Source organism: Lynx canadensis, chromosome B3 (genome assembly GCF_007474595.2).
Source record: "Lynx canadensis isolate LIC74 chromosome B3, mLynCan4.pri.v2, whole genome shotgun sequence".
NCBI classification, from domain to species: domain Eukaryota; kingdom Metazoa; phylum Chordata; class Mammalia; order Carnivora; family Felidae; genus Lynx; species Lynx canadensis.
Window position 1 is genome coordinate 51,593,854 of NC_044308.2, and position 27,519 is coordinate 51,621,372.

The 27,519-nt window shown below is 38.5% G+C and overlaps 1 protein-coding gene across 7 annotated transcripts in view; it reads left to right on the forward strand.

Moving 5' to 3' along the window:
• MYO5A (myosin VA) overlaps positions 1 to 27,519 on the forward strand; it is a 192,368-nt gene that overhangs the window by 89,963 nt on the left and 74,886 nt on the right. For all 7 annotated transcript variants that reach the window (XM_030318158.1, XM_030318162.1, XM_030318163.1 and 4 more), the window contains exons 6-12: positions 3,211 to 3,354; positions 11,450 to 11,531; positions 11,883 to 11,990; positions 13,770 to 13,876; positions 21,241 to 21,506; positions 22,137 to 22,218; positions 27,301 to 27,441. In XM_030318158.1, coding sequence (XP_030174018.1) covers positions 3,211 to 3,354; positions 11,450 to 11,531; positions 11,883 to 11,990; positions 13,770 to 13,876; positions 21,241 to 21,506; positions 22,137 to 22,218; positions 27,301 to 27,441 — 930 coding nt within the window. The remainder of the gene's footprint in view (positions 1 to 3,210; positions 3,355 to 11,449; positions 11,532 to 11,882; positions 11,991 to 13,769; positions 13,877 to 21,240; positions 21,507 to 22,136; positions 22,219 to 27,300; positions 27,442 to 27,519) is intronic.

Sequence of the window (27,519 nt, forward strand, 5' to 3'; positions counted from 1 at the left end):
GGAGAGATAGTAGAATGGCTACAAATACTACTTTTTAATATGTACTTAGAAAGAATTTACTTTGTTTGCTACACTGAACAAAAAAATTATGCTTAGCTATTCCCTTCTACATTGTGTATTTTTTCTAAAGGAATTTGGATTAAGAAAGTTTGGCACACAGAGAATAATTTTCAATAACTACAAATGAGGGCATAACAATTTCAAAGATTAAAGTGGAATCTGGGGCTTAAGAATGGTACCAAAGGGTTTGCAGTCATGGGAGAAAGACAGATGAAATATTGAGTATGTGACCTAGAAAGTTTGTAACTTTAAACCTGCTTCTCAAGACTGCATCTCTATATCAGAGTCCTTTACTGTGATGTCAAGGATGGCATGTCTGGGTCTCCAGTGATTTGAAACTCCTGGGATAATGAGCGTCCTACATTAACATCACAGCCCAGTGGCTAAGGGGATTTCCACATTATCCTCTAGAAAGCAAGCTCATCCTCAGCATAGGCTCCTTTGGCAAAATACAATGAGGCACAGAGAAATGAATCTTTTTTGCTCATTTTTTCATGTTTTCCTCCTTTTCTCTAGGACATTTTCATCCTAAGATGGGGACAGGGAAATATTCTTGGGGCATACGGGATCTTAATAGTTCTTTTACATCTTTAATAACCATAGTTGAAGACTTTTATGTGCTTTTAGTAAAGAGGAGGAACTCACTCAACACTTCACTGAAATCAGTGGTACAATCAAGACCACCAAACTTTTCCTTAGAAGTTTCTTGCTAACTGAAGAGTTGGGGCGCCTGGGTGGCGCAGTCGGTTGGGCGTCCGACTTCAGCCAGGTCACGATCTCGCGGTCCGTGAGTTCGAGCCCCGCGTCGGGCTCTGGGCTGATGGCTCAGAGCCTGGAGCCTGTTTCCGATTCTGTGTCTCCCTCTCTCTCTGCCCCTCCCCCGTTCATGCTCTGTCTCTCTCTGTCCCAAAAATAAATAAACGTTGAAAAAAAAAATTAAAAAAAGAAGTTTCTTGCTAACTGAAATGAAAATAGCATTAAGGGGGTCTGTTGTAAATATAGTACTTAAAAGGCAGAGGGAGCAATTAGAGGGAATGAACAAAAGGTATTGTTTGTATATAGAACCTTTCCTTACCAGGTTCAAGGCTTAGCATCATATAGTTTTAGTTTTGAAAAGGATCCTGGAGCTCATCTCACCTAGGCAGTTTACACTTGGAGTCACTAGCATTCCTCAGAGGATTAAATGTTGGCAAGTTGGTAATAGGGCCTAGTCTAATACCCAGATCTTCAGACTTCTATTTCATTTGCTTCTTCTACCATTCTTTGCTCTATGTTTAAATACATTTCACTCAAAGACAAAGGGGAGGAGTCTGTTTCAACCCTGGCCTACTCACTGCAGATTCTCATAGAGTGTAGTGCTGTTTTGACAGCTTGGCCGCTCTGACTCCCACTCTGAGTAGATAGGAGAGAGATGGCATCTGGAAGGTGGGATAGAGTCAGGGAGGAAGGAGTGGCTGTGGCGCCCCCTTCCCCAGCTTCCTTAGTTGCTGGCAGAAAGGTGCTTGGGACAGTGCCTGGTAAACACTCGGTGGCTATTACTGCCATTGCCATAATTACTACATCGTCTTCCTCTGCTCTGTGACAGAGTGGTGAAAGAAACGTGTGTGGTGAATGAAAATCCTGCATTTATCATTAATTTCCTTTTCTAAATAAAATAAAAATAACTGGAATATATGGAGATTTTTTTGTTGTACTTTTCATGCCATCAAGAAAGGGAATATCTAAGTAAATGTATTGTTAAATTATCTTAGGCTATATTAGTTCACTCTTATTTTGCTTGGAAGATAGCTTTCCATCACTCTTTCCATTTAAAATGTTAATCTGAAATATAGCAGTGTTCTCACTGCCAAAGCAAAATAGGACAATATCTGCCTTGTATTTCACAGAGTGAAAATGTGCTTTCTTTGACTGATCAGAGAATCTAATGTGTTGATTTTTTGTGGTTATGTTATTACTGTTTTCATCACTTATATTTGTATTGCTTTTTTAATACACCAGAGCATTTTCACGCCTTTCTCTCTGCTATGACTTTAATATATTAATTCTGATAGTCTTAGGCTTTGTACAAGTAAATGGTATTAATTGTATGTGAAATTGTTTATTAAACATTTAATATATGCATTATGTGAACACTTGCTTTTCTTACTACACTTGTTTTTTGCTTTGCCTTGAAACAAAACTTTATGGAAACATGTTACCTAAGTCAGAAAGTAGTACGTATGAGGGGCATCTGGGTGTCTCAGTCAGTTAAGCATCTGACTCTTGATTTTGGCTTAGGTCATGATCTTGGCTCAGGTCATTACCTCATAGCTGTGAGACTGAGCTCCATGTCAGGCTCCATGCTGAGCATGGAGCCTACCTGAGATTCTCTGTCTTTTCCTCTGCCCCTCTTCCCCATTCTCAAAATAAATAAATAAACATTGAAAAAAGTAGTACGTATGTTACCTTAATTTTTAAAGTTATATAAAAAATTAGCAGAAAGTTACATTCTCTGAATTCTATAGCAGATGTTTTGTAAGATAGAGAAAACTATCAAATCCCAAGGGCAGATTTTAGTATGTCTGGTTTCAGAAAATGGCTTTGAATTGAGTGGGTAATTATTAATACTCTGCTAATAAACAGTCCAACTAGGCCTTTGTTGTCACAGGGTAAAATGATAGAAACTTCTAGCTAATGAGGCTCTGAACACCGGAATAGCATCTCCATGAAAATATTAATTTGTCTTAACCAGCTTATTTATATTACACAGCCCAAGTTTTTCAGGAAATCCAAACCCAAGTGTATAACTAAGAGGTCTTGCCTTGGCAGCCCCCATTCCCATCGTTTCTTTCCTTATTGACTTCAATGAGCGTGTTCTGATACCACAAATGGTGTGAAAATCCCCTAGCCACTGTGCTCAGGTTTGCTGTTTCTGAAAATAATTTGTGTGAGAATAACAAGACAGATATGAACTATTAGTGGGTATCTGTGTGGTTGCACAGTGGGCAAAGCATACCCTGGTGCCTGCAGGGGCAAAATTGTTTCTGTTCTTAAAAGAATCAGTTATAAAGGGTTGTGTTCTATTCTGTCCTTTCTGTCCCTGAACAAACTCTGTAAATGTCATGTCATGAACTATACTTCTAAAATATTATTTTTCCCTTTGCTTCTTAGTCCATTGGAAATGCTAAGACAACCAGGAATGATAACAGCAGCCGTTTTGGGAAGTATATTGAAATTGGTTTTGATAAGAGATATCGAATCATTGGTGCCAATATGAGAACTTACCTTTTAGAGAAATCCAGAGTGGTATTCCAGGTAAGCTGGGCAGATACCCATAAGTACTTGTATTAGATTGCCAATTTCAGAGCTCATGCTTGCTGGTGTGCATTTTTTTAACTCTTTTTTTTAGCGTTTATTTATTATTCAGGGAGAGACACAGAGCATGAGCAGGGGAGGGGTAGAGAGAGGGGGAGACACAGAATCTGAAGTAGGCTCCGGGCCCTGAGCTGTCAGCACAGAGCCCGACGCGGGGCTTGAACTCACAAACTATGAGATCATGACCTGAGCCGAAGTCGGTCGCTTAACCAACTGAGCCACCCAGGTGCCCTGCTGGTGTGCATTTAATTTGCAGATAACTCTTGAACTTATAACTTATAAGTCTTGATAACTTATGACAATATTACTACAGACCACATTTGGACCACAGTATGTAAAATGGTACCTGTCAGAGGCAGGACAGTACCTATTAGACTAATAATCTTTGGGACTCGGCACTGGTCTAGGTTTAATGGTTTTGACTTTTCCTACAGATGATGGTAGGGTAAGCTTATTTAAAAAAAGGTGCTTTTAGTTTAGTCTTAACTCTCATATTTCCCAGTTGATAGGGAAGACATTGGGATATGCTTTCAGTGACTTACAGTTTGAACTCAATTCCTTGTCCTCTTACCTTCCTTCTCCTCTCTTAGAATATATTGTTTAGATAGAATAATGAAAGTTAAAAAATCTTCTTTACCAGGGGTGCCTGAGTGGCTTAGTCGGTTGAGCGTCTAGTTCTTGGTTTTGGCTCAGGTCATGATCTCATAGTTTGCGAGTTCGAGCCCCACGTCAGACTCCATGCCAACAGTGCAGAGCCTGCTTGGAATTCTCTCTCTCTTTTCCTCTCTCTCTCTCTCTGCCTTTCTCTCTCTCTCAAAATAAATAAATTAATTTAAAAAATCTTCTTTACCAGACATAATCCCCCTTTGGGCATCAAACCTGACCTTGAGGACACACTATTCTTTAGTCAACTGAATACACTACAGAATTCAAGGATTTGGTGGTGGTAGAGTATAAGGATTCAGTTTTACTACAGTTGTATTTTTTTTAAAGTATGTATGTAGAAAAAGGACTGTCAGGAAATACTAAGAAATGATATTAGAATTGTACATGATTTATTTTCTATTTTGTAAAATACTGATGTTAAAATATATAAACTAAAATGATATGGATGGTATAGTACATTTGTGGATTTCTTACAAACAACCACAGTAGGTGATCTATTCTGACATATGGCAAAGATGGAATATTCTTTTTCATTTAAAGTGTTAAGTAGTGGGAGCACCTGGGTGGCTCAGGTGATTAAGCCTCCTACTTCAGCTCAGGTCATGATCTCATGGTTTGTGAGTTCGAAACCCGTATTGGGCTCTGTGCTGACGGCCTGGAGCCTGGAGCCTGCTTTGTTTTCTGTGTCTCCCTCTCTCTCTTCCCCTCCCCTACTCACACTCTGTCTCTCTTTCTCTCAAAAATAAACATTAAGGGAAAAAAAAATTTTTTTTAAATAAATAAATAAAGTGTCAGGAAGGGGTGCCTGGGTGACTCAGTTGGTAGAGCCCCTACTCTTGACTTGCACTCAGGTCATGATCTCACAGTTGAGCCCACGTCAAGCTCTACACTGACAGCATGAAGCCTGCTTGGGATTCTCTCTCTCCCCCTCCCTCTGCCCTTCCCTGTGCTCACTGTCTTTCAAAATAAATACACATTAAAAAAATAAAGTGTTAGGAAGACTATGACTTTGAAAGGTACTGTGAGAAAATACTGAGTACAGGTTTCCCCCGCTATCCAAAAGCAGATTGTTCATATGAAAACTTTTGTAAGCTGAAATGGAATAAAGCAAAGAAAAAATACCATTAATTTACATGGAAAAGTTTTTGAGCATTGCTAGACCCCAAAAGTAACCTCTCTTAGGCTTTTCTGATGCCTTGGGACACATCTTGCTAATGGATGCACAAAATAAGTCAAGATGAAGCACAGATGTTCACAAACACAGTTCAGAGGTATGGCAGGGTGATGCTGAGATGCTCAGCTTAGTTCCCTGCCAAGGAGCTGGGCGGGGCCACCCTCGCTGCTCTGGGTGTGTGCTGCCTCTAATGGCTCACTGAAAACAAACACTAAACACTGTTTAGCTTTTCTGTAAAAAATCCTCTGTGGATTTCTTTTGGTTAGCGAAACAGGTACTAATGTAGGCCTTTTGCAAAAGTGAAGTGGTATAATGTGAATGTTAGAAAAGCAGAGGAGAAAAGACTTAAGGGAGACCTAGGGAAGATGGCGCTGTAGGAGGACGCTGGGCTCACCACGTCCTGCTGATCGCTTAGATTCCACCCACATCTGCCTAAATAACCCAGAAAACTGCCAGAAGACTAGGAGAACAGACTCTCTGGAGCCAAGTGTAGACAGGAGTCCCACAGAAGAGGGACCCCTCCCACAGGAGACCACCATCAGCAAAGCGAGCTAAGCCTGCCCCTCCCGCCCCTGTGCACCTTGCGGATTCACCCCGGTTAATACGCCAGATCCCATCGAAGCAGCACCACAAGCCTGGCAGTGTGCAAGTAGCCCAGACAGGGGCCACACCACTCCACAGTGAGTCCTGCCCCTGGGAGAGGGGAAGATAAGGTACACACCAGTCTGATTGTGGCCCCAGCGGTGGGCTCGGGGCAGACATTGGGTCTGACTGCGGCCCCGCCCACCAACACAAGTTACTCTGGACAGTATAGGGGAAGTGCCCTGCAGTTTGGAGCCACCCCAGGGACTACCCAAAATGACAAAACAAAGAATTCTCCTCAAAAGAAACTCCAGGAAGTAGCAACAGCTAACGAATTGATCAAAAACAATTTAAGCAATATAATAGAACAAGAATTTAGAATAATAGTCATAAAATTAATCGCTGGGCTTGAAAAAAGTATAGAGGACAGTAGAGAATCTATTGCTACAGAGATCAAGGGACTAGGAAATAGTCATGAGGAGCTAAAAACTGCTATAAATGAGGTGCAGAATAAAATGGAAGCAACCACAGCATGGATTGAAGAGGCAGAGGAAAGAATAGGTGAATTAGAAGATAAAATTATGGAAAAAGACAAAGCTGAGAAAAAGAGAGACAAAAAAATCCATGAGTATGAGGGGAGAATTAGAGAACTAAGTGATGCAATCAAACAGAACAATATCCAAATAATACGAATTCCAGAAGAGGAAGAGAGAGAGAAAGGGGCTGAAGGTGTACTTGAACAAATCATAGCTGAGAACTTCACTGATCTGGGGAAGGGAAAAGGCATTGAAATACAAGAAGCACAGAGAACTCCCTTTAGACGTAACTTGAATTGATCTCCTGCATGACATATCATAGTGAAGCTGGCGAAATACAAGGATTAAGAGAAAATTCTGAAAGCAGCTAGGAATAAAAAGCCTTAACTTACAAAGGTAGACACATAAGAGTAGTAGCAGACCTATCTACTGAAACTTGGCAGGCCAGAAAAGAATGGCAGGAAATCTTCAATGTGATGAACAGAAAAAATATGCAGCTGAGAATCCTTTATCCAGCAAGTCTGTCATTCAGAATGGTAGGAGAGATAAAGGTCTTCCCAAACAAACTAAAACTGAAGGAATTCATCACCACTAAACCAGCCCTACAAGAGATCCTAAGGGGGACCCTGTGAGACAAAGTACCAGAGACATCACTACAAGCATGAAACCTACAGACATCACAATGACTCTAAACCCACATCTTTCAATAAGAACACTGAATGTAAATGGACTAAATGCTCCAACCAAAAGACATAGGGTATCAGAATGGATAAAAAACCAAGACCTATCTATTTGCTGTCTACAAGAGACTTATTTTAGACCTGAGGACACCTTGAGATTGAAAGTGAGGAGATGGAGAACTATCTATCATGCTACTGGAAGTGAAAAGAAAGCTGGAGTAGCCATACTTATATCAGACAAACTAGACTTTAAAGGCTGTAAGAAGCGATGAAGAAGTGCATTATATAATAATTACAGGGTCTATCCATCATGAAGAGCTAACAATTATAAATGTCTATGTACCGAATACGCGCACCCCCAAATATATAAAACAATCACAAATGTAAGCAACCGTATTGATAAGAATGTGGTAATTGCAGGTGACTTTAATACTACACTTACAACAATGGACAGATCATCTAGACACAGGATCAATAAAGAAACAAGGGCCGTGAATGATACATTGGATCAGATGGACTTGACAGATATATTTAGAACTCCACATCCCAAAGCAACAGAATATACTTTCTTCTCGAGTGCACATGGAACATTCTCCAAGATAGATCACATACTGGGTCACAAAACAGCCCTTCATAAGTATACAAGAATTGAGATCATACCATGCACACTTTCAGACCACAATGCTGTGAAGCTTGTAAACAACCACAGGAAAAAGCCTGGAAAACCTCCAAAAGCATGGAGGTTAAAGAACACCCTACTAAAGAGTGAGTGGGTCAACCAGGCAATTAGAGAAGAAATTAAAAAATATATGGGAACAAATGAAAATGAAAATACAACAGTCCAAATGCTTTGGGATGCAGTGAAGGCAGTCCTGAGAGGAAAATACATTGCAATCCAGGCCTATCTCAAGAAACAAGAAAAATCCGAAATACAAAATCTAACAGCACACCTGAAGGAAATAGAAGCAGAACAACAAAGATACCCCAAACCCAGCAGAAGAAGAGAAATAATAAAGATCAGAGCAGAAATAATATAGAATCTAAAAAAAGTGTAGAGCAGATCAACGAAACCAAGAGTTGGTTTTTTGAAGAAATAAACAAAATTGATAAACCTCTAGCCAGGCTTCTCAAAAAGAAAAGGGAGATGACCCAAATAGATAAAATCATGAATGAAAATGGAATTATTACAGCCAATCCCTCAGAAATACAAGCAATTATCAGGGAAAAATTATATGCCAACAAACTGTTCAACCTGGAAGAAATGGACAAATTCCTAAACACCCACATACTTCCAAAACTCAAACAGGAAGAAATAGAAAGCTTGAACAGACCCATAACCAGTGAAGAAATTGAATCAGTCATCAAAAATCTCCCAACAAATAAGAGTCCAGGACCAGATGGCTTCCCTGGGGAATTCTACCAGACATTTAAAGCAGAGATAATACCTATCCTTCTCAAGCTGTTCCAAAAAATAGAAAGGGAAGGAAAACTTCCAGACTCATTCTATGAAGCCAGCATTACTTTGATTCCTAAACCAGAGTCCCAGCAAAAAAAAGAGAACTACAGGCCAATATCCCTGATGAATATGGATGCAAAAATTCTCAATAAGATACTAGCAAATTGAATTCAACAGCATATAAAAAGAATTATTCACCATGATCAAGTGGGATTCATTCCTGGGCTGCAGGGCTGGTTCAACATTTGCAAATCAATCAGTGTGATAGATCACATTAATGAAAGAAAAGATAAGAACCATATGATCCTGTCAATCGATGCAGAAAAGGCATTTGACAAAATTCACCATCCTTTCTTAATAAAAACCCTGGAGAAAGTTGGGATAGAAGGAACATACTTAATCATCATAAAAGCCATTTATGAAAAGCCCGCAGCTACTATCATCCTCAATGGGGAAAAACTGAGAGCCTTCCCCCTGAGATCAGGAACATGATAGGGGTGTCCACTCTGACCGCTGTTGTTTAACATAGTGTTGGAAGTTCTAGCATCAGCAATCAGACAACAAGAGGAAATCAAATGCATCAAAGTTGGCAAAGATGAAGTCAAGCTTTTATTTGACATGACATGACAAATGATGACATGATATTATACATGGAAAACCCAATAGACTCCACAAAAAGTCTACTAGAACACATGAATTCAGCAAAGTCGCAGGGTACAAAATCAATGTACAGAAATCAGTTGCATTCTTATACACTAATAATGAAGCAACCGAAAGACAAATAAAGAAACTGATCCCTTTCACAATTGCACCAAGAAGCATAAAATACCTACGAATAACTCTAAGCAAAGATGTAAAAGATCTGTATTCTGAAAGCTATAGAAAGCTTATGAAGGAAATTAAAGAAGATATAAAGAAATGGAAAAACATTCCGTGCTCATGGATTGGAAGAATAAATATTGTCAAAATGTCAATACTACCCAAAGCTATCTACACATTCAATGCAATCCCAATCAAAATTGCACCAGCATTCTTCTCGAAGCTAGAACAAGCAATCCTAAAATTTGTATGGAACCACAAAAGACCCCAAATGGCCAAAGTAATATTGAAGAAGAAGACCAAAGCAGGAGGCATCACAATCCCAGACGTTAGCCTCTAGTACAAAGCTGTAATCATCAAGACAGCATGGTATTGGCACAAAAACAGACACATAGACTAATGGAATAGAATAGAGACTCCAGAATTGGACCCACAAACGTATGGCCAAATAATCTTTGACGAAGCAGGAAAGAATATCCAATGGAAAAAAGAGTCTCTTTAACAAATGGTGCTGGGAGAACTGGACAGCAACATGCCAAAGAATGAAACTAGACCACTTTCTCACACCATTCACAAAAATAAACTCAAAATGGATAAAGGACCTGATTGTGAGACAGGAAACCATCCAAACCCTAGAGGAGAAAGCAGGAAAAGACCTCTCTGACCTCAGCCACAGCAATTTCTTACTTGACACATCTCCAAAGTCAAGGGAATTAAAAGCAAAAATGAACTATTGGGACTTCCTCAAGATAAAAAGCATCTGCACTGCAAAGGAAACAACAAAACTAAAAGGCAACCAATGGAATGGGAAAAGATATTTGCAAATGACATATCGGACAAAGGGCTAGTATCCAAAATCTATAAAGAGCTCACCAAACTCCACACCTGAAAAGCAAATAACCCAGTGAAGAAATGGGCAGAAAACATGAATAGACACTTCTCTAAAGAAGACATCCGGATGGCCAACAGGCACAGGAAAAGATGCTCAACGTCGCTCCTCATCAGGGAAATAAAATCAAAACCACACACAGATACCACCTCACGCCAGTCAGAGTGGCTAAAATGAACAAATCAGGAGACTATAGATGCTGGAGAGGATGTGGAGAAACGGGAACCCTCTTGCACTGTTGGTGGGAATGCAAACTGGTGCAACTGCTCTGGAAAGCAGTGTGGAGGTTCCTCAGAAAATTAAAAATAGACCTACCCTATGACCCAGCAATAGCACTGCTAGGAATTTACCCAAGGGATACAGGAGTACTGATGCATAGGAGCACTTGTACCCCAATGTTTATAGCAGCACTCTCAACAATAGCCAAATTATGGAAAGAGCCTAAATGTCCATCAACTGATGAATGGATAAAGAAATTGTGGTTTATATACACAATGGAGTACTATGTGGCAATGAGAAAGAATGAAATATGGGCTTTTGTAGCAACATGGATGGAACTGGAGAGTGTTATGCTAAGTGAAATAAGTCATACAGAGAAAGACAGATACCATATGGTTTCACTCTTATGTGGATCCTGAGAAACTTAACAGAAGACCATGGGGGAGGGGGAAAAAGGGGGTTCGAGAAGGAGGGAGCCAAACCATAAGGGATTCTTAAAAACTGAGAACAATCTGAGGGTTCATGGTTGGTGGGAGGGAGGGGTGGGTGGGGATGGGTATTGAGGAGGGCACCTGTTGGGATGAGCACCGGGTGTTGTATGGAAACCAATTTGACAATAAATTTAATATTAAAAAAATAAATAAAGACTTAAGGAACATAATGAAAAACAAAAACAAACAAAAAAGAAAAAAAGAACAGCAGAGGATACCTGTTTCCCAAAAACATGGTTTTAGTTTTCCCCAAAGATAATGATCTCTTAAGACAATGGCATATATCAAGCTGTTCTTTACTTCCAAAAACATCATTATCAGATCATTTTTGTTGAATGTAACTAATAGATACATACTCATATATGCACATAGCTAATCATAAAATTTAATAATCATAATCCTATATTAGGAAATTTGGGAAGGGACAACTTATTGCACTGAATTAAATATTAAAATTTTTGTGATTGAATTTTATGAGTTTTAGGTTAAAATGCTATAATTGAAAACTCTTCTTATTTCAAAGGCAGAAGAGGAGAGAAACTATCATATCTTCTATCAGCTTTGTGCTTCAGCAAATTTACCTGAATTTAAAATGCTGCGATTAGGTATGAATATGGGGTTAAATTTATTGTCCTGGTATTGTTTTCTTTTAATTCCCAAGTTCATAAACTTATTTGGTAAAAGGGAGATTATCTCATACTGAAATATTTATGAATAAAATGATAACAAGTCTGTAATTGGCTTCACGATAACCTAGGGATGGAGAAGGGGTGAATGACTGTGTAAATGAAGCAAGATTGGCCATGTGTTGATACCTGTTTGAGTATTGAGTTGGAATCGAACTCCAGACTCTGTACACTTATCTGTGCTATCAGTGCCTCTACTTTAGAGTGGACATAAAGGTAGAAGTCAAAGCTTTTTCATAGACTGCAAATCTTTTTTTTCCTTAAATACAGGAAATGCAAATAACTTTCATTACACAAAGCAAGGTGGCAGTCCTGTGATTGAAGGAGTTGATGATACCAAGGAGATGGCACATACCAGGCAGGCCTGCACTTTGCTAGGTAATGTAATTTTATTTTTGAGCTCTTGTGAGCAGTATCTCTCTGATTTAAACAACCTTTGCTTGGAATATTGGCTTTGCTTTGTATTAGGCTGTGAGTGTTGTTGGGAGATTTAACATTCCTTATAAAACACCTTTGCACATCAAATGGGCACAGAGTTTCTTTTTGGGGTGGTGGGAATTATTCTAAAATCAGATTGTAGTAGTGGTTGCACAAGTAATCACTGAATTGCATACTTCAAACCGTGAATTTTATGGTATGTAAATTATCCCTCAATAAAGCTGTTTAAAGAACAATTTGGGGGCATTAAAGTAAGTAGGACGAACTGTAATTCTTTAAATTTTCACAGAATCTGAAACCTAAAGTAAATGTTATGGTTTCCCGAACAAGCTCACATTTTGTAGGGTTTTTGTTTTTGTTTTTTCTGGGGTCTTTTGTGGCTGGGAAATGTGGTGAGCTGGTGTAGTGACAAAACTTTGTATTATATGTAGATTACTCTAACATTTTAAAAATGAGATGTCACTGTCATGTTTCTGAGATTTAAAAAATGAGGTCTACATGTGAGTAAATTAATCTTTAGAACTCTAATGTACAGCTTTAAGTGGTGGATTATTTATTTTAAAGACCTCAGAATATTAATAACTAAATCATGTGTTGGTATTTTGAGGAATACCATGAGGTGAGCTAAGTGATTTAAAAGCATTGTTAATCAGAGTATGGTACAAAACCATAGTGAAGCTTTCAAAAATTCAGAAACTCAAACCTTATCTCAGACCTACTGAATCAGAATCTGTATGTTAACAAGATCCATTGGTGATTCATATGCATATTTAAGTTTGAAAAATACCGCTTTACTTCTAGGGCTGAATATATTTGTAAATAGAAAATGGCAAATTAATAAAAGCCATAATGTTAATGTGTTAATGTGTTAATGAAAGCATTCATTATGAGAGCAACTCTCAATTACCTCTCAATTTACCTTTGAGACACTCTCAAAGGTGAATATGATTATATACTTGGAAATAATTTTACTACTTTTACTTCCATATAATTATATCTAATGTTCAAGAAATTCTTACCTTATTGAAGAATGAAGCCAGATCAGATAAAAAGCCAAGGGCTGTAACAGCTGTCTCATCCTGCCTCCTCCTTCAGTTCCTGCTCTAATGCTGCATTTAGATATTCTCTCATCAGGCTGGGAGACAGCACCAACCTGAACACTTCTAATCTTGGGATTTCTTTGACTTATACTTGGTCTGTAGTTAGAAGTAATTAAATAATATGAATCAAAACAGCCTTATTGGGCTGCAAATTGCATTTGGAGTAGAAAAGATAATAATGTTAATAAAATACTTAATTCCAGTGTATGATGGTGATAATTTGTTTAGCATTTACCACGTGTCCCATAGTGTGTTAAGTATACTACATGACTACTTGAATTTTCTCATTTAATGTTCACAGACACCCTTTGAGATACTCACTACTATTCCCATATCTCAAATGAGAAAACAGAAACATAGAAGGGTGATAGTACCTGCCCATGTGAGATGGCAGGTCAGGAGCAAAGCCAGGCCTTGAGCCCAGTCGTTGCTCCACAGCCTGTGCTCTCAACCATGCTGCTGAACTGTCTTACGTGTTAATGTCAGTAAAGGTGAAAGTTGTTAATGACGACATGTTACTATCTGCACATCTGGCAATATTCAAGAGGTAAAAATAGGCTGTTGTAATGGTCTGTTGTAATGGTTTGTAATCACTTGTTCATTTACTCTGCTGTTTCAGGAATTAGTGAGTCTTATCAGATGGGAATTTTCCGAATACTTGCTGGCATCCTTCACTTAGGCAATGTTGCATTTACATCTCGGGATTCAGACAGCTGCACAATACCTGTAAGTTCAGAATATGCTTAGTGTGGTAGCGGTTTATTTGTGTTTCAGTTTTGTTGATTCTTTATGGAAGCAGTATATTTGAAGTATCTCTATTAATATTATCAGAGAGATAATTATTAGAAGGATAAATTACTCCAAGTAGAATCTGGAACTGAAAATAAAGAAATATGGATGCTAATCCCTGGTGCACAGTGATTGTGTGTGTTAGGGATAGGAGAAGAGAGAACTTGGATACATTTCTGGTCCATATGAACAGAGGTGGGAAGTATTAGATGTGAAAGTTGGATTGGGGCCATCTCGAGAGAAGGATTTATTTGGCCTATGGCACAAGTACCAATAATTGAAAATTTTGTGTCTTCAGCTGTGGAATTGTAATACGGTTTAAAAGTTATTGAGGAAACTATTAGTAGTAGTTACTCCTGGGAAAATGAACTAGATGGCTGGGGGATAGGGTGTCTTCACGAGGATTTGCATATTCTTCTCCACATAGTGATAATTGCATCTGAGAATTAAAACCCAATTCCATATGTGAAAACAATTGTTTAAATTGTAACAAAATCTGACAGTCTGATTATCCTCATTGGGCATTTATGATTTGTAGTATTTGCTGATCACCACCATCAAATCTTTCTCTCTCTCTCTCTCTCACACACACACACTATATTTTTAGGTGTTTTTTAATTTTATTAAAATGGAGGGAGTTTTGATATAATTAATTTTTATTTCATCCTGCTTTCTCAAGATCGTGATAGGAAACAATGTTAAGATTTATGTTTCACTGTTTAGATACCCAAGTTGATATTAGCAAAACTATGTGTAAATTAATTCATGTGGTTTAGACTTTAGTTTTGAAATATATGTTTCAGTGTCTCTGCCTGGATCCGATCCCAGCTTTACTGTTTACTCACACTAGGTTTTTTGGTGAGTTACTTAGCTTCTCTGAGCCGTCGTTGCCTCATCTGTAAAATGAGACATTCTTTTCCAGCGATTTTTGACTAGGTACTCTGATTGATCTTCATACTGGATAAATTATGTGCATATTTTTTAAAGATTTCATTTTTAAGTGGTCTCTACACCCAGTGTGGGGCTTGAACTCACAACCCCTAGCCAGATCAGGGATTTCATGCTCCACTGACTAAGCCAGCCAGGATAAATTATATATTTTTTAAAAATTTAGTAAATATGTAAAAACTACTCAGATGTCAGAAATTAAGTGAAAATAGGAACTATGAGAAAGGAGAACCCTGAAGTTAGGACTCGCCATAAGGTATTTGCTGAACCCAGGGACCTTGAGCTTTTGTTTTCGTAGCCAAGTTGAGTTCAGAAGACAAAACACAAAGAGTAGGACTCATATAAACAGGGGAACTCCTGACTAAAGCTGAGACCCTAAATGAGAAACTAGTAATAAGCTTGCCCACCACCTGTTCCAAGAGTACAAAGACAAGGTAACTGGTTTGAGCAAGCCTTGCTGCTAAGTGAAGGAGGAGAAATAGTTCCCTAAAGATTTGCAACAATGAACTGACCCTCACACTTCCTCCCAGACTGATTTTGTAATTCCTAGATGGTTCCAGAAAGCTAAATACAGAAAACTTAGCTTAAATTGGTCCTGGACTCATGGTGCCTTAGATGGCTGACAGAAGCACATGCAAGTCTACTTTGGATGATCCACCTTCAAACCAGGCCTCAGTGGAGTCCCCTGAGAAAAGTTACAAGAAATATTGGCTCACAGTCAAAAATCACAAATTCCACAAGGAAACAAAATAGAAGGAGCTAGGTGAAACAACAGATAAGAGTCAGACCTATTTGGAATGCTGAAAGTAATTAATAGCAAATTTGACACAACTGAGGAGAGAACTGATGAGCTAGAAGAGACATGTAAAGAAAATTTCCAGAATGCATGACAGGACTCAGAGATGGAGCACTTAAAACAGGAGAGATGAAGGATAGAGTATTAAAATCTAATTTTAATCCAATGAGAGTTCCTAGAGGAAAAAAAAAGAATGAGGCAGATATAATACTTGAAGAGATAATTACTAATAAGTTTCAGAAATTGTGAAAATGACACTAAACCTCAGATTTGGAAAGTCTAAAAAAATCCCAATTAGAATAAATAAAAAGTCACCCCTAGGCTCTCCATAATGACACCAAAGGCAGACAGAAAAATTTTTTCTTTTTAAATTTTTCAGTGTTTATTTCTTTTTGAGAGAGAGAGAGAGAGAGAGAGCACAAGTGAAGGAGGGACAGAGAGAGAGGGAGTAAGAATGCGAAGCAGACTCCAGGGTCAGAGCTGTCAGCACAGAGCCCAGTGTGGGGCTCGAACCCATGAACTGTGAGATCATGACCTGAGCCAAAGTCGGACCCTTAACCGACTGAGCCACCCAGGTGCCCCAAGAAAAATCTTAAAACAGGAAGAGATAAGACATACTACTTTTGAAGAAATAGCAGTTAAACCCATAGCTCACTTCTTAACTAGAGCAATAAGAGCCAGAAAACAGTGTTACTGTCTTCAGTGTTCTAGAGTAACTATTAACTTAATTTGTGTATCCAGTAAAAATATCTTTCCAGGATGATGGAAAAAAAAGAAGTATTTTCAGACAAATAGAAATTGGGAGATTTTGTCACCAACAGGGTATTCACTAAAGGAAATATTGAAGGATGTGGTTTAAGCAGAAGGAAAGTGATCCCAAGTAGAAGATCTAAAGTCAGAGAATAAATAATGGATCAATAAACTAGAAAAGCATGTGCAAATGTAGGTAAAATTTCATTAATTAAACAGTAATAATAATGAATAGTGTATTGGGCTGGAAAAGACAGAACTCCCCACAAAATACTTAATAGTTACAAAGGGAATGATAGCTCTCTTTACAGTGGAGAAACTTGGCAGACATTTCCTTAATCTCCTGACCACAGTTGACAAGACCAGTAATGAGACCAAACAACATCATTTAACTTATTTTTTTAAATTCTTTTTGTTGTTGTTGTCATTTGCTTTTAAAAATCCTCTAAAGGTATTTCTTTATTTCTCTGGTTTGTAGTTTATAGTGAACATGTTTTTAAGTTTTTTATCTTAATTCCAGTATAGTTAACATACAGTTTTATGTTAGTTTCAGGTATACAACATAGTGATTCAACACCTCCATATGACACCTAGTGCTCATCACAAGTGCACTCCTTAATTCCCATCACTTATTTCACCCATCCCCCCATCCACCTCCCCTCTGATAATCAGTTTGTTCTGGCTTGTTTCTGTCTCTCTTTTTTTCCTTTATTTGTTGTTTCTTAAATTCCACATAGGAGTAAAATTATGTGGTATTTGTCTTTTTGTGACTGACTTATTTTGTTTAGTGTTATACTCTGTAGCTCCATCCATGTTGTTGCAAATTGCAAGACTTCATTCTTTTTCATGGCTGAATAATATTGTGTGTGTGTGGGGGGGGCACATGTTCCTTATCCGTTCATTAGTTGATGGACACTTGGGCTGTTTGCATAGTTTTGGTATTGTAAATAATACTGCAGTAAACATAGAGGTGCATGCATCCCTTCAAATTAGTGTTTTTGTATTTTTTTGGTAAATAGTAGTGCAATTGCTTGATCATAGGGTAGTTCTATTTTTAACTATTGAGGAACCTCAATACTGTCTTCCACAGTGGCTGCACCAGTTTGCATTCCTACCAGCAATGCATAAGGGTTCATTTTTCTCCACATCCTTGCCAACACTTGTTGTTTCTTCTGTTTTTGATTTATAGCCATTCTGACAGGTATGAGGTGATATCTCATTATAGTTTTGATTTGCATTTCCCTACTGATGAATGATAATGAGCATCTTTTCATGTGCCTATTGGCCATCTGGATGTCTTCTTTGGAAAAATGTCTGTTCAGTATCATATAACTTCTGATATGGTGCACTGAGAGGGTAACATCACTTCTCTGGTATTCCTGCCAAGAAGGCATGACCCAAATCTAATCATGAGGCAGCATCATACAGACCCACATTGAGGGATATACTATTCAAAAATGTCAAGGTCACAAATGAAAGACAAAAAAAAGAACAAAGTCCTGTTCAGATTAAAGGAGGCTAATGAAACATGGCAACCAAATTCAGTGTATGAACTTAGACTGGATCTTAGACTATAAAAATATCTCCCCCACCCCTGCATAGAGATTGATTAGATCAATCAGGGAGAAATGAATTAGATCTATAGGTTAGATAATAGGGTTCCATCATTGCTAATTTTCAAATTTTTTTCATGATACCATAGTTACATAAGATAATATCTTTGGTTTTTAGGAAATGCATACTGAAATATTTAGTACTAAAATAGCATCATGTTTGCAACTTGCTGTCAAAGGTTCTGAAAAATTAATGTGTATGTACATGTATATAAGAGAGGATGATACAAATGTGGTAAAATGTTACTGTTAGGGAATCTGGGTGAAGGTAATTCTTCGTACCACTGGTAACTTTTCTGTTAGTCTAAAATTAGTTCAAAACAGGGGGATGGGCTCTGAGGAGGGCACTTGTTGGGATGAGCACTGGGTGTTGTATGGAAACCAATTTGACAATAAGTTATATTAAAAAAATAAAAAAATAAAACCAGGAATCCAGGAATAAAATAAATAAATAAAAAAAAATAAAACCAGTTCAGAACAAAAAGTTAAAAAAATAAAATGAATCACCAGCTCCTGCTCCCCTCAAAAACCTACAACTAGAGTGCTAGATAACAATAACTGGTTTAAGAATTCAGCTATATACTTTTGAAATGAGCATTCCTAAAACATAAAGGTACAGAAAGTTTGAAAATAAAAAGTTTAGAAAAGACACGCCATAATAACTAGGGAAAAATGGCAGAGGCTGTATCAATATTGGACAAAATAGACTTTGTCCAAAAGCACTAGAGATAGAGTACTATGTAATGATAGAGATTTTATTCAACAGGAAGATGTAATGGTTCCAAACTTACATGTACTTAAAGGCACAGCCTTAAAATATGTAAAGCAAAAATCAACAGAAACCACAAGAAGAAATAGACATATCTATCATAGTGATAGATTTTTGACTTCTCTCAATTATTAGAGAAGACAAAGAGAAGAGACAGATGAAGAAGGCCAAAAATTAGTAAAGTTACAGAAAATTTGAACAAAGCAGTTTATAGCCTTGATCTAATATTATGGTATAGAATATGTTTAGATAGTACTGATCCAATTCTAAATGTTGTCAAATCATTCATATTTATATGAATGAAATTAGCTGCTTAGTTAAGGGAGTTGTAGCATGCTGTTGGTTGTGGTGCTAATTTGTATATGAATTGATGGCTTGGGAGGAGGGAGATGAAAGATGGAAAGGACTGCTTCAGTGGGAAGGGTCAGGAGGTGAGGGTGTCAGGACACCCAGGTTCTTTTTTTTTTTTTTTTTCCAATATATGAAGTTTACTGTCAAATTGGTTTCCATACAACACCCAGTGCTCATCCCAAAAGGTGCCCTCCTCAATACCCATCACCCACGCACCCCTCCCTCCCACCCCCCATCAACCCTCAGTTCTCAGTTTTTTTTTTAATTTTTTTTTTCTTTTTTTTTTTCTTTTTTCAATGTTTTTATTTATTTTTGGGACAGAGAGAGACAGAGCATGAACGGGGGAGGGGCAGAGAGAGAGGGAGACACAGAATCGGAAACAGGCTCCAGGCTCTGAGCCATCAGCCCAGAGCCTGACGCGGGGCTCGAACTCCCGGACCGCGAGATCGTGACCTGGCTGAAGTCAGACGCTTTGTTCTCAGTTTTTAAGAGTCTCTTATGCTTTGGCTCTCTCCCACTCTAACCTCTTTTTTTTTTTTTTTCCTTCCCCTCCCTCATGGGTTTCTGTTAAGTTTCTCAGGATCCACATAAGAGTGAAACCATATGGTATCTGTCTTTCTCTGTATGTCTTATTTCACTTAGCATCACACTCTCCAGTTCCATCCACGTTGCTACAAAGGGCCATATTTCATTCTTTCTCATTGCCACGTAGTACTCCATTGTGTATATAAACCACAATTTCTTTATCCATTCATCAGTTGATGGACATTTAGGCTCTTTCCACAATTTGGCTATTGTTGAGAGTGCTGCTATAAACATTGGGGTACAAGTGCCCCTATGCATCAGTACTCCTGTATCCCTTGGGTAAATTCCTAGCAGTGCTATTGCTGGGTCATAGGGTAGGTCTATTTTTAATTTTTTGAGGAATCTCCACACTGTTTTCCAGAGTGGCTGCACCAAATTGCATTCCCACCAACAGTGCAAGAGGGTTCAGGACACCCAGGTTCTAATAACAACCCTGTTATAAATTGGCCATGTGATGTTTGACAAGCTGTCCTCTTGGATTTCAGTTAAAAGATAGCAATGTTCATCCTGCCTATTCTCCAAGAATGTCATCAGATTCAGTTGAAACATGCTAGTGAAGATGTTAAAAAATATAATGCACTCATAAGGATTAAATTAAACAAGTTTTTATTGAATGTCTACTCAATGCAAGGCCTACAGAAGACATTGTAGGGGATAGGGATATGTAAGTCATTAAAGAGATTCCAATCTGAGAAGTCATGCAAGTTACCTGTTTCAAACCCTTCAATAGTTCCCCTTTGCTCTCAGGATAAAGACCAGCCATGGTGTAGCCTCTGCCTGTCTCTCTGGTTTCAACTCAGACATTTTCTCCCTCGTTCAGCTTCAGTCTCTCATACTGCTAGTTTCTCTCCAACCACAGGATTTGTATACCAGCTGTTCCCTCAGCTTGAAGACCCTTTCTTCACCCTTTCACTGAGTCACTGCTTTCCTTCCCATCCTTCAGATCTCAACTCTGTTTCTCAAGGCAACGGGCCCCTGCCTCTTGAATAGGGCATGCTCTTTTTACATGGAATCATAGTATAGTGCCCTTGTTCTTTGCAGTGATTTTATGTTTTAGGGAGCAATCATTTGATTAATACCCATATGCCTTAGTGACTGACAATAGGGGCCATGTCTGGTTTTATTTACTGGCATATCGTCGGCACTCAGTAAATATTTGTTGACAGGCTGACAGATCTTCTGATCAACTGACTGAATGAAGGTGCCTGAAGACAGTTACAAACAAATGCTGTGAAGAGACAAAGGAAGAGATAGTTTGTGAAATGAGTCCTAAAATAGACTATAAAATGCTACCTAGATGCTGGTTTGATTGATGATTGTGATTATCACTGATCAGCTTCAAGTGATCTGGACATTCATAACAAAGAAGTTGCTGGGGTTTTTTTTTTTTGTTTTTGTGGTTCTTTTTTGTTTGTTTTTTGTTTTGTTTTACCTCATTTTAGTGTTTTCTAGTAAATTCTATTGGAAATAACCCACTCTCTTTTGTCAGCCCAAGCATGAACCTCTCAGCATCTTCTGTGACCTTATGGGTGTGGACTATGAAGAGATGTGTCACTGGCTCTGCCATCGGAAACTGGCTACCACCACGGAGACATACATCAAACCCATATCCAAGCTGCAGGCCACAAATGCCCGTGATGCTTTGGCCAAGCACATTTATGCCAAGCTCTTTAACTGGATTGTAGATCATGTCAATCAAGCCCTCCATTCTGCTGTCAAACAGCACTCTTTTATTGGAGTGCTGGACATATATGGGTAAGTATATTTGGCTTAGCGGTCTGCCACAGACATTTCTTTCTAGAGATTACCTAGTAACTCTAAGTGGCTATTAGATTCTGTCTCCTACTGGTAAGGAGAAAAGAACATTAGAAGAGCATTTCTAAAAATCTTATTTCATTTGGTAATTTGCCTTCTCTGAGTACCGTCTTTTAACTGTTAAAACCTTTCCTGTATACTTGTGCTTTTTGATGCCTAATATTTTTATTATCTTGTGTAGTTTTGCAAAAGAACCTATGAGATCTCTATTCCCATTTCCCCTTTCTTATGTGAGTGTGAATCTGTAAAGTGACAGGAGCAATTGCTTTGTCATAATTCTGATTGTTCCCCCACTTGGGGATGAATTAGCCCTCAAAAACTTAAACTGTTGAACACCTCTGCATGCTGGACCCTTTAAAAAAAATCTCTCTGCTACATGGCTGATGCCTGTCTGCTGGGTACAGAGTCCATGTTACTGACTTATAGATCTTTATCTTCACTGATGTGGAAAGAAAGTTTTACAATGTTAGAAAATTTCCCATTTCTTTCTTGCTAATGTGTATATTTTAAATAGTTTAAAAAACTATTTGTTTCTTTTTCTCTCTTCACACAATATTTTTGGTTTTACAGATTTGAAACATTTGAAATAAATAGTTTTGAACAGTTTTGCATAAATTATGCAAATGAAAAACTACAGCAACAATTCAATATGGTAAGAATTTTCTTTTTTAACTAATATTCTACTATAAATTATTCTTTTGAATTTTACTCTGTCTTTAAAGTCTGGTTTCTGAAGTGAAGTTGTAAATTACAATTATTATCTGGGGTTTAGAACAGCTGAGCTGATGAGGAACTTATGATTAATAAGTAAGTGCAACACCAGAAATATGTTTATGGCCCAGATAGGATTCAAGGTGATCTTTATATTATAGTCTGAGTATACTGAAAATTTGGTCAAAATAAATTGAGTGAGGTATGCAGGAAGTATGTTAGGTAGTAACATAGGCAGTATGAAGTTGTGAGCCCAGGATATCCTTCAGTGTGTTGTTCCTATGGAACAACTTACTTTTTTTTTTTTTTTTTTTTTTTTTTTTTTTTAATTTTTTTTTTTTCAACGTTTATTTATTTTTGGGACAGAGAGAGAGACAGAGCATGAACGGGGGAGGGGCAGAGAGAGAGGGAGACACAGAATTGGAAACAGGCTCCAGGCTCTGAGCCATCAGCCCAGAGCCTGACGTGGGGCTCGAACTCACGGACCGCGAGATCGTGACCTGGCTGAAGTCGGACGCTTAACCGACTGCGCCACCCAGGCGCCCCTGGAACAACTTACTCTTAACTCTTACTTGCTATATCAGCAAAATGCCAGAATAAAAAATCAGAATACATTCTCTTTTGTACATATTTTTTTACCTATGCTGTTTTACATATTCTCTTCAGCAGTCTGAGACATTCACCAGGACAATGGCAATGGGAATATTTTGAGAGAGGCTCTTGTGGAGTAGTAATGTCAAATATCTTCAAGCATTATCATGGTATTGGGGGATTTCAAGGTATTTAAAAATGAGGGACGGTAGATTATAATAGTGAAGAGCAAAAAGTAGACCCCCAAAAGTAAACTGCTTGCATTGGAATCCCCCCCCTTCTCTGTTGATTACTCAAGGGATCTTGGGCAGGTTAATTGACCTTCCTGGGCCTTAGTCTTCTCATATATATAATGGGGATGATGATCATACTTACTATCATGGTTGTATAGATTAAATGAGTTAGAATATGTAAAGTGCTAAGCAGATGCAAAGCACAGTTCTAAGAGCAAGATTAGGGATGGTTATTAGTACTGAAGAAAGAGGATATTAAAAATGAGCCACCTATAGACATTGAAGATGGGAAAGAAGAGAGCTGAATGACAGGAAAAGAGCCTTTAGTATCCTTATCTTATAAAGAGAGAGGTCAAGTGGTATGGTCTATAGTTGATGAGGACAAAAAATAGAAGTTTAAAGGTATTATTTTAAATTACAAAATTAATAAAAATCAAAAGAAGATCTAAAGGTAGTAATATTTGGAGGACAGGAGAGGAGCAGTGGAGAGGTGATATATATGAATTTAGCCTCATCTGTCTCATCAAGAGATCAGTAGATGATTTTTCCAATGAATAAATAAAAAAATAGCAGATAAACATATTCTTTAGAGGTTAAGTACCAGAAGAAACAGCTAAGGTGTTGTCGAGTCACTCGATTCTTGTGCCAGATGCACCAAAGAATTAGAGACCTGAGACCAGAATGGGGAGGTAGAGTTTATTGAGTAGATAAGTACAGTACACTTTGAAGAGAGAAACAGTAGCAACAGTAGCAATGGCCCTGACAAGCTCCAGCTGCATCCTTTTTTTTTTTTTTTTTTTTTTTTAATTTTTTTAACGTTTTATTTATTTTTGAGACAGAGAGAGACAGAGCATGAACGGGGGAGGGGCAGAGAGAGGGGGAGACACAGAATGGAAGCAGGCTCCAGGCTCTGAGCCATCAGCCCAGAGCCTGACGCGGGGCTCGAACTCACGGACCGCGAGATCGTGACCTGGCTGAAGTCGGACGCTTAACCGACTGCGCCACCCAGGCGCCCCTGCAGCTGCATCCTTTTAACTCTGCCTTGTGTACATGTAAATTTGACTTTGACGTTTTTGATGGACAACCGGTGGTTTATATAACATTCTGGCATCTGCGCACGTGTCTACCCATGATGCCTTCTAATTTTTTCTGTATTATATATTTATTAGTTTCCAATGGGCTTTGTTGTGACTTTGTGTAACCTAAGGGCAAGTTGCATCTTTTGTGTGCATGCTCCGTTCTTGAAAGTCCCCTTGTGGCTTTTGAGCCCGCTCTGTGGCTAGGACTTTCCTGTTCTGTTACCCCTTAGAGGTGGCTCTGAAGGTAGCTCTTAACCCTCTGACGTGGCTCTGAGCCTGTGGCTAGCATCTGCTATATTTCTTCTCACTCATGCCTGCCTAACTGCTTAACGAAAGGAGTTAAAAATGGTTTTCTCCAGAGAGTGAGACTGAGTTGGGGAGGGATGGGACAAGGGATTGTTGCTTGTTTTCACCAAACCTTTAGAATGTTTGATTTTTTAAAAAAATAGTGCATATGCTCTGATAAAAATTTGGACCGTCTTTATTTAGCAAATTAAGCTACTTGGCACAAGGAAATAATGCAGAAGTGATCTTCAAACCTTAGGCTATGACTATTTCCATAAGAATATAATTGGTGTGTTTTTCATCTCTGCATAAGGATCATTAATAAAAACCTATCAGAGACTAATTATTCTGAGTTTCCTCATACTTTGTTTTGTTTTGTTTTGTTTTGTTTTTTTAGTTTCTTAATACTTTAATCAGAGCCACAGCCTCTGCTCTTTCCTAGTATGTTTTGGCACAACATGACTAGAAATACAAAGAACCAACACCGGCCTTCATTAGGGACTGGCTAGTTTGTCTATTTCTCAAGGATGCCCTGTCTCTCTCTGCATGTGTGTTTCTGATTCTCTTGTTTCTCTTTCTCTTTCCCTCTGTCTCTATTGATCTTTTTCTCCTTCTTCTCTCTGTTTCTCTCCCTCCCTCTCTCTCTCTCTCTCTCTGTCTCTCTCTCTCATACACACCCCATACTGCATCTTAGCTTCTCTCTGCACAGCTGCTCCACTCCCTCTTACTATCAGATGGCATATTCTTCCCTTCTGTTCTGTATGTATTTCCTCCCCACTTACTTCAAGCTTCCTGTGAATCCACCAGTGGTTGTATTGCTCCTCTCATCCTCTTAACTCGCTTAGTTCCCATTCATCTTGACTTCTTTCAGCCTCAGCTTACACTGTTAATTGCCTGCTTCCCAGTTCTTAACAGCTGAGGAAGAGATTCTGATTAACTTTGTTCATTTCTTCTTCAGAGATCTCTAGCAATTAACCAGCTGTGACTAGGAACTTGGGGTCTCACAGTGAAGAACTTGTCTGCTTTGGGCCGCTCCCTTGGCAGGGATTATGGGTGGGGCACTGGGTGTGAGAAAGACGGTGTTTGGCATGTTTAGTGCTTGGAGGCATTACTTTTTGACCAAGGATCTCTCGCCGTGTTGAACCTCATGCCAACATTATCTTTTTGACAACTAAGTATCTAAAATTTTTGAGGCCTCATGGACTTTTCCAAATTAGGCAGAGAGATATGGAAGAGAAGCTCTATTTAAAATCTGGAGCACTGTTTCTGTTGTCATTGTGGAGACTGCATATACATTATTGAATTAAAAAAAGACATGGCTCATTGTTTTGGGAAATATTGGTACCATCAGTCAGGGTATCCTGCTGACACCTGGTGCCCCATTTGCCTTCTCATTCATCAAAAGAACAGAAGAAATTTACTTTCTGATTAACATGACATAAATATTCCTATGGATGTTTGTTTTTTTAATTACTAAAGCTTATTGCAGCTGGTAAATGCTGCAGGTGAGCCAGGAAGGGCATTGTAACAAGTACAGAATAAAGTGAAAAAATTCCAGGTGCATAAGGAGAATATGTTTGAGAAATCAGAGTGACACCTAAGTTTCATGGGGTTTGGGGTCCTAGAAAATATGTTGTATGGACATAGCCACAGAGGGCTATTCTTTCCAGAAAAAAACATCAAGATGTACGAGAGAACAAGGGACACAAAAGAGACAAAGGAAAGCAGAAACCCCCAACAACGAATGAGTCAAGGCCATTAACATCTTAGAAAGACTAGAAGTTGTGGGTTGCTGCATTGGGCAGCCTGAAGCAAGAACTGTACCAGTGGTTGGCTTGCCCTTCTGCCTAGACTAACTTAACTACCATTCATCTGCAGAGCTCATGTCACACAGCAGCTTTTCCTCAGGAAAGCATTCCCTCCCCTCTCCTGTGTTCCCCTCACCCCCACCCCGTGTCCAAACTAGATGAGGACTCTTGCTCCCTTATTTTGAATTATTTTCCTTTGTAACACTACAGTTTCTGATCCCATGTGATTATTTGATTTCTATCTGATTTTCCACTAGTCTGCAAACTCTGTGAGGACAGAACCCGTGTCTACTTTGTTAATGGTGTGTGGTAATTGCACATAGAGAAAGTGGATACTTATATTTGTCTGAACGAGTGAATGAAGATAAGCAGTGGTGAGGTTGGTGGCCAATGCCTTTAGCAGAAACAGTGGTACCTTGCTACTTGTTGCAGCTGCTTGCAGCAGTGGATATAGAATCTAGAAAAGTGAGCTGTAGATTCCCTGATGTGGAAAATAATGGAGGCAGACACAAAAGACTGTTAGCTAATTCTGAGGCACATGAACTTCAATATCACCGTCCCTTAAGAGCATTACTTCCCCATGCTATAAGCATCGCCCAGTGTGGTTTAGTAGTCTAAGAGGCATCTGCTCTGCATGGTTGTTCAAGCCAGCTACGGCATTGTTAGAAGCACTGTGCAACAATTTGAGGCCAAAAAGTGTATTGTGCAGTGTTGGATGTATACATATAAAAAATAAATTAAAAAGACTGCTACATTTGTCAGCTATTTAATACATCCACATATCTAGATTTACTTGTTCACCAAGAATCGTTTACAGCTGAAATTGTACTGTCTCTCATTTTTATTTGCTTCTTATTATTGTTCTCTGTATGTAAATCATGTTTCTCCCATGAAATTATTATTGTTGGAAGCCATGGACTATCTCAAATTGTCAGATTTCCTCTTAGAGTGTTTTCTATAAATGTTTTTTCTTGACTAACATTATTTATAATGATTCAGTAATACCAGTTTTTCTTTTTCATTTCAGCATGTCTTCAAATTAGAACAAGAAGAATATATGAAGGAACAAATTCCATGGACACTCATAGATTTTTATGATAATCAGCCTTGCATTAATCTTATAGAATCTAAACTAGGTATTCTAGATTTGCTGGATGAGGAATGCAAGGTAAATATGGTTTTCTGATGTACCCAGTCTATCAGAAGAGGTATGTCTTTGAAGTTAAATGAGTTTAAGCAGAGATTC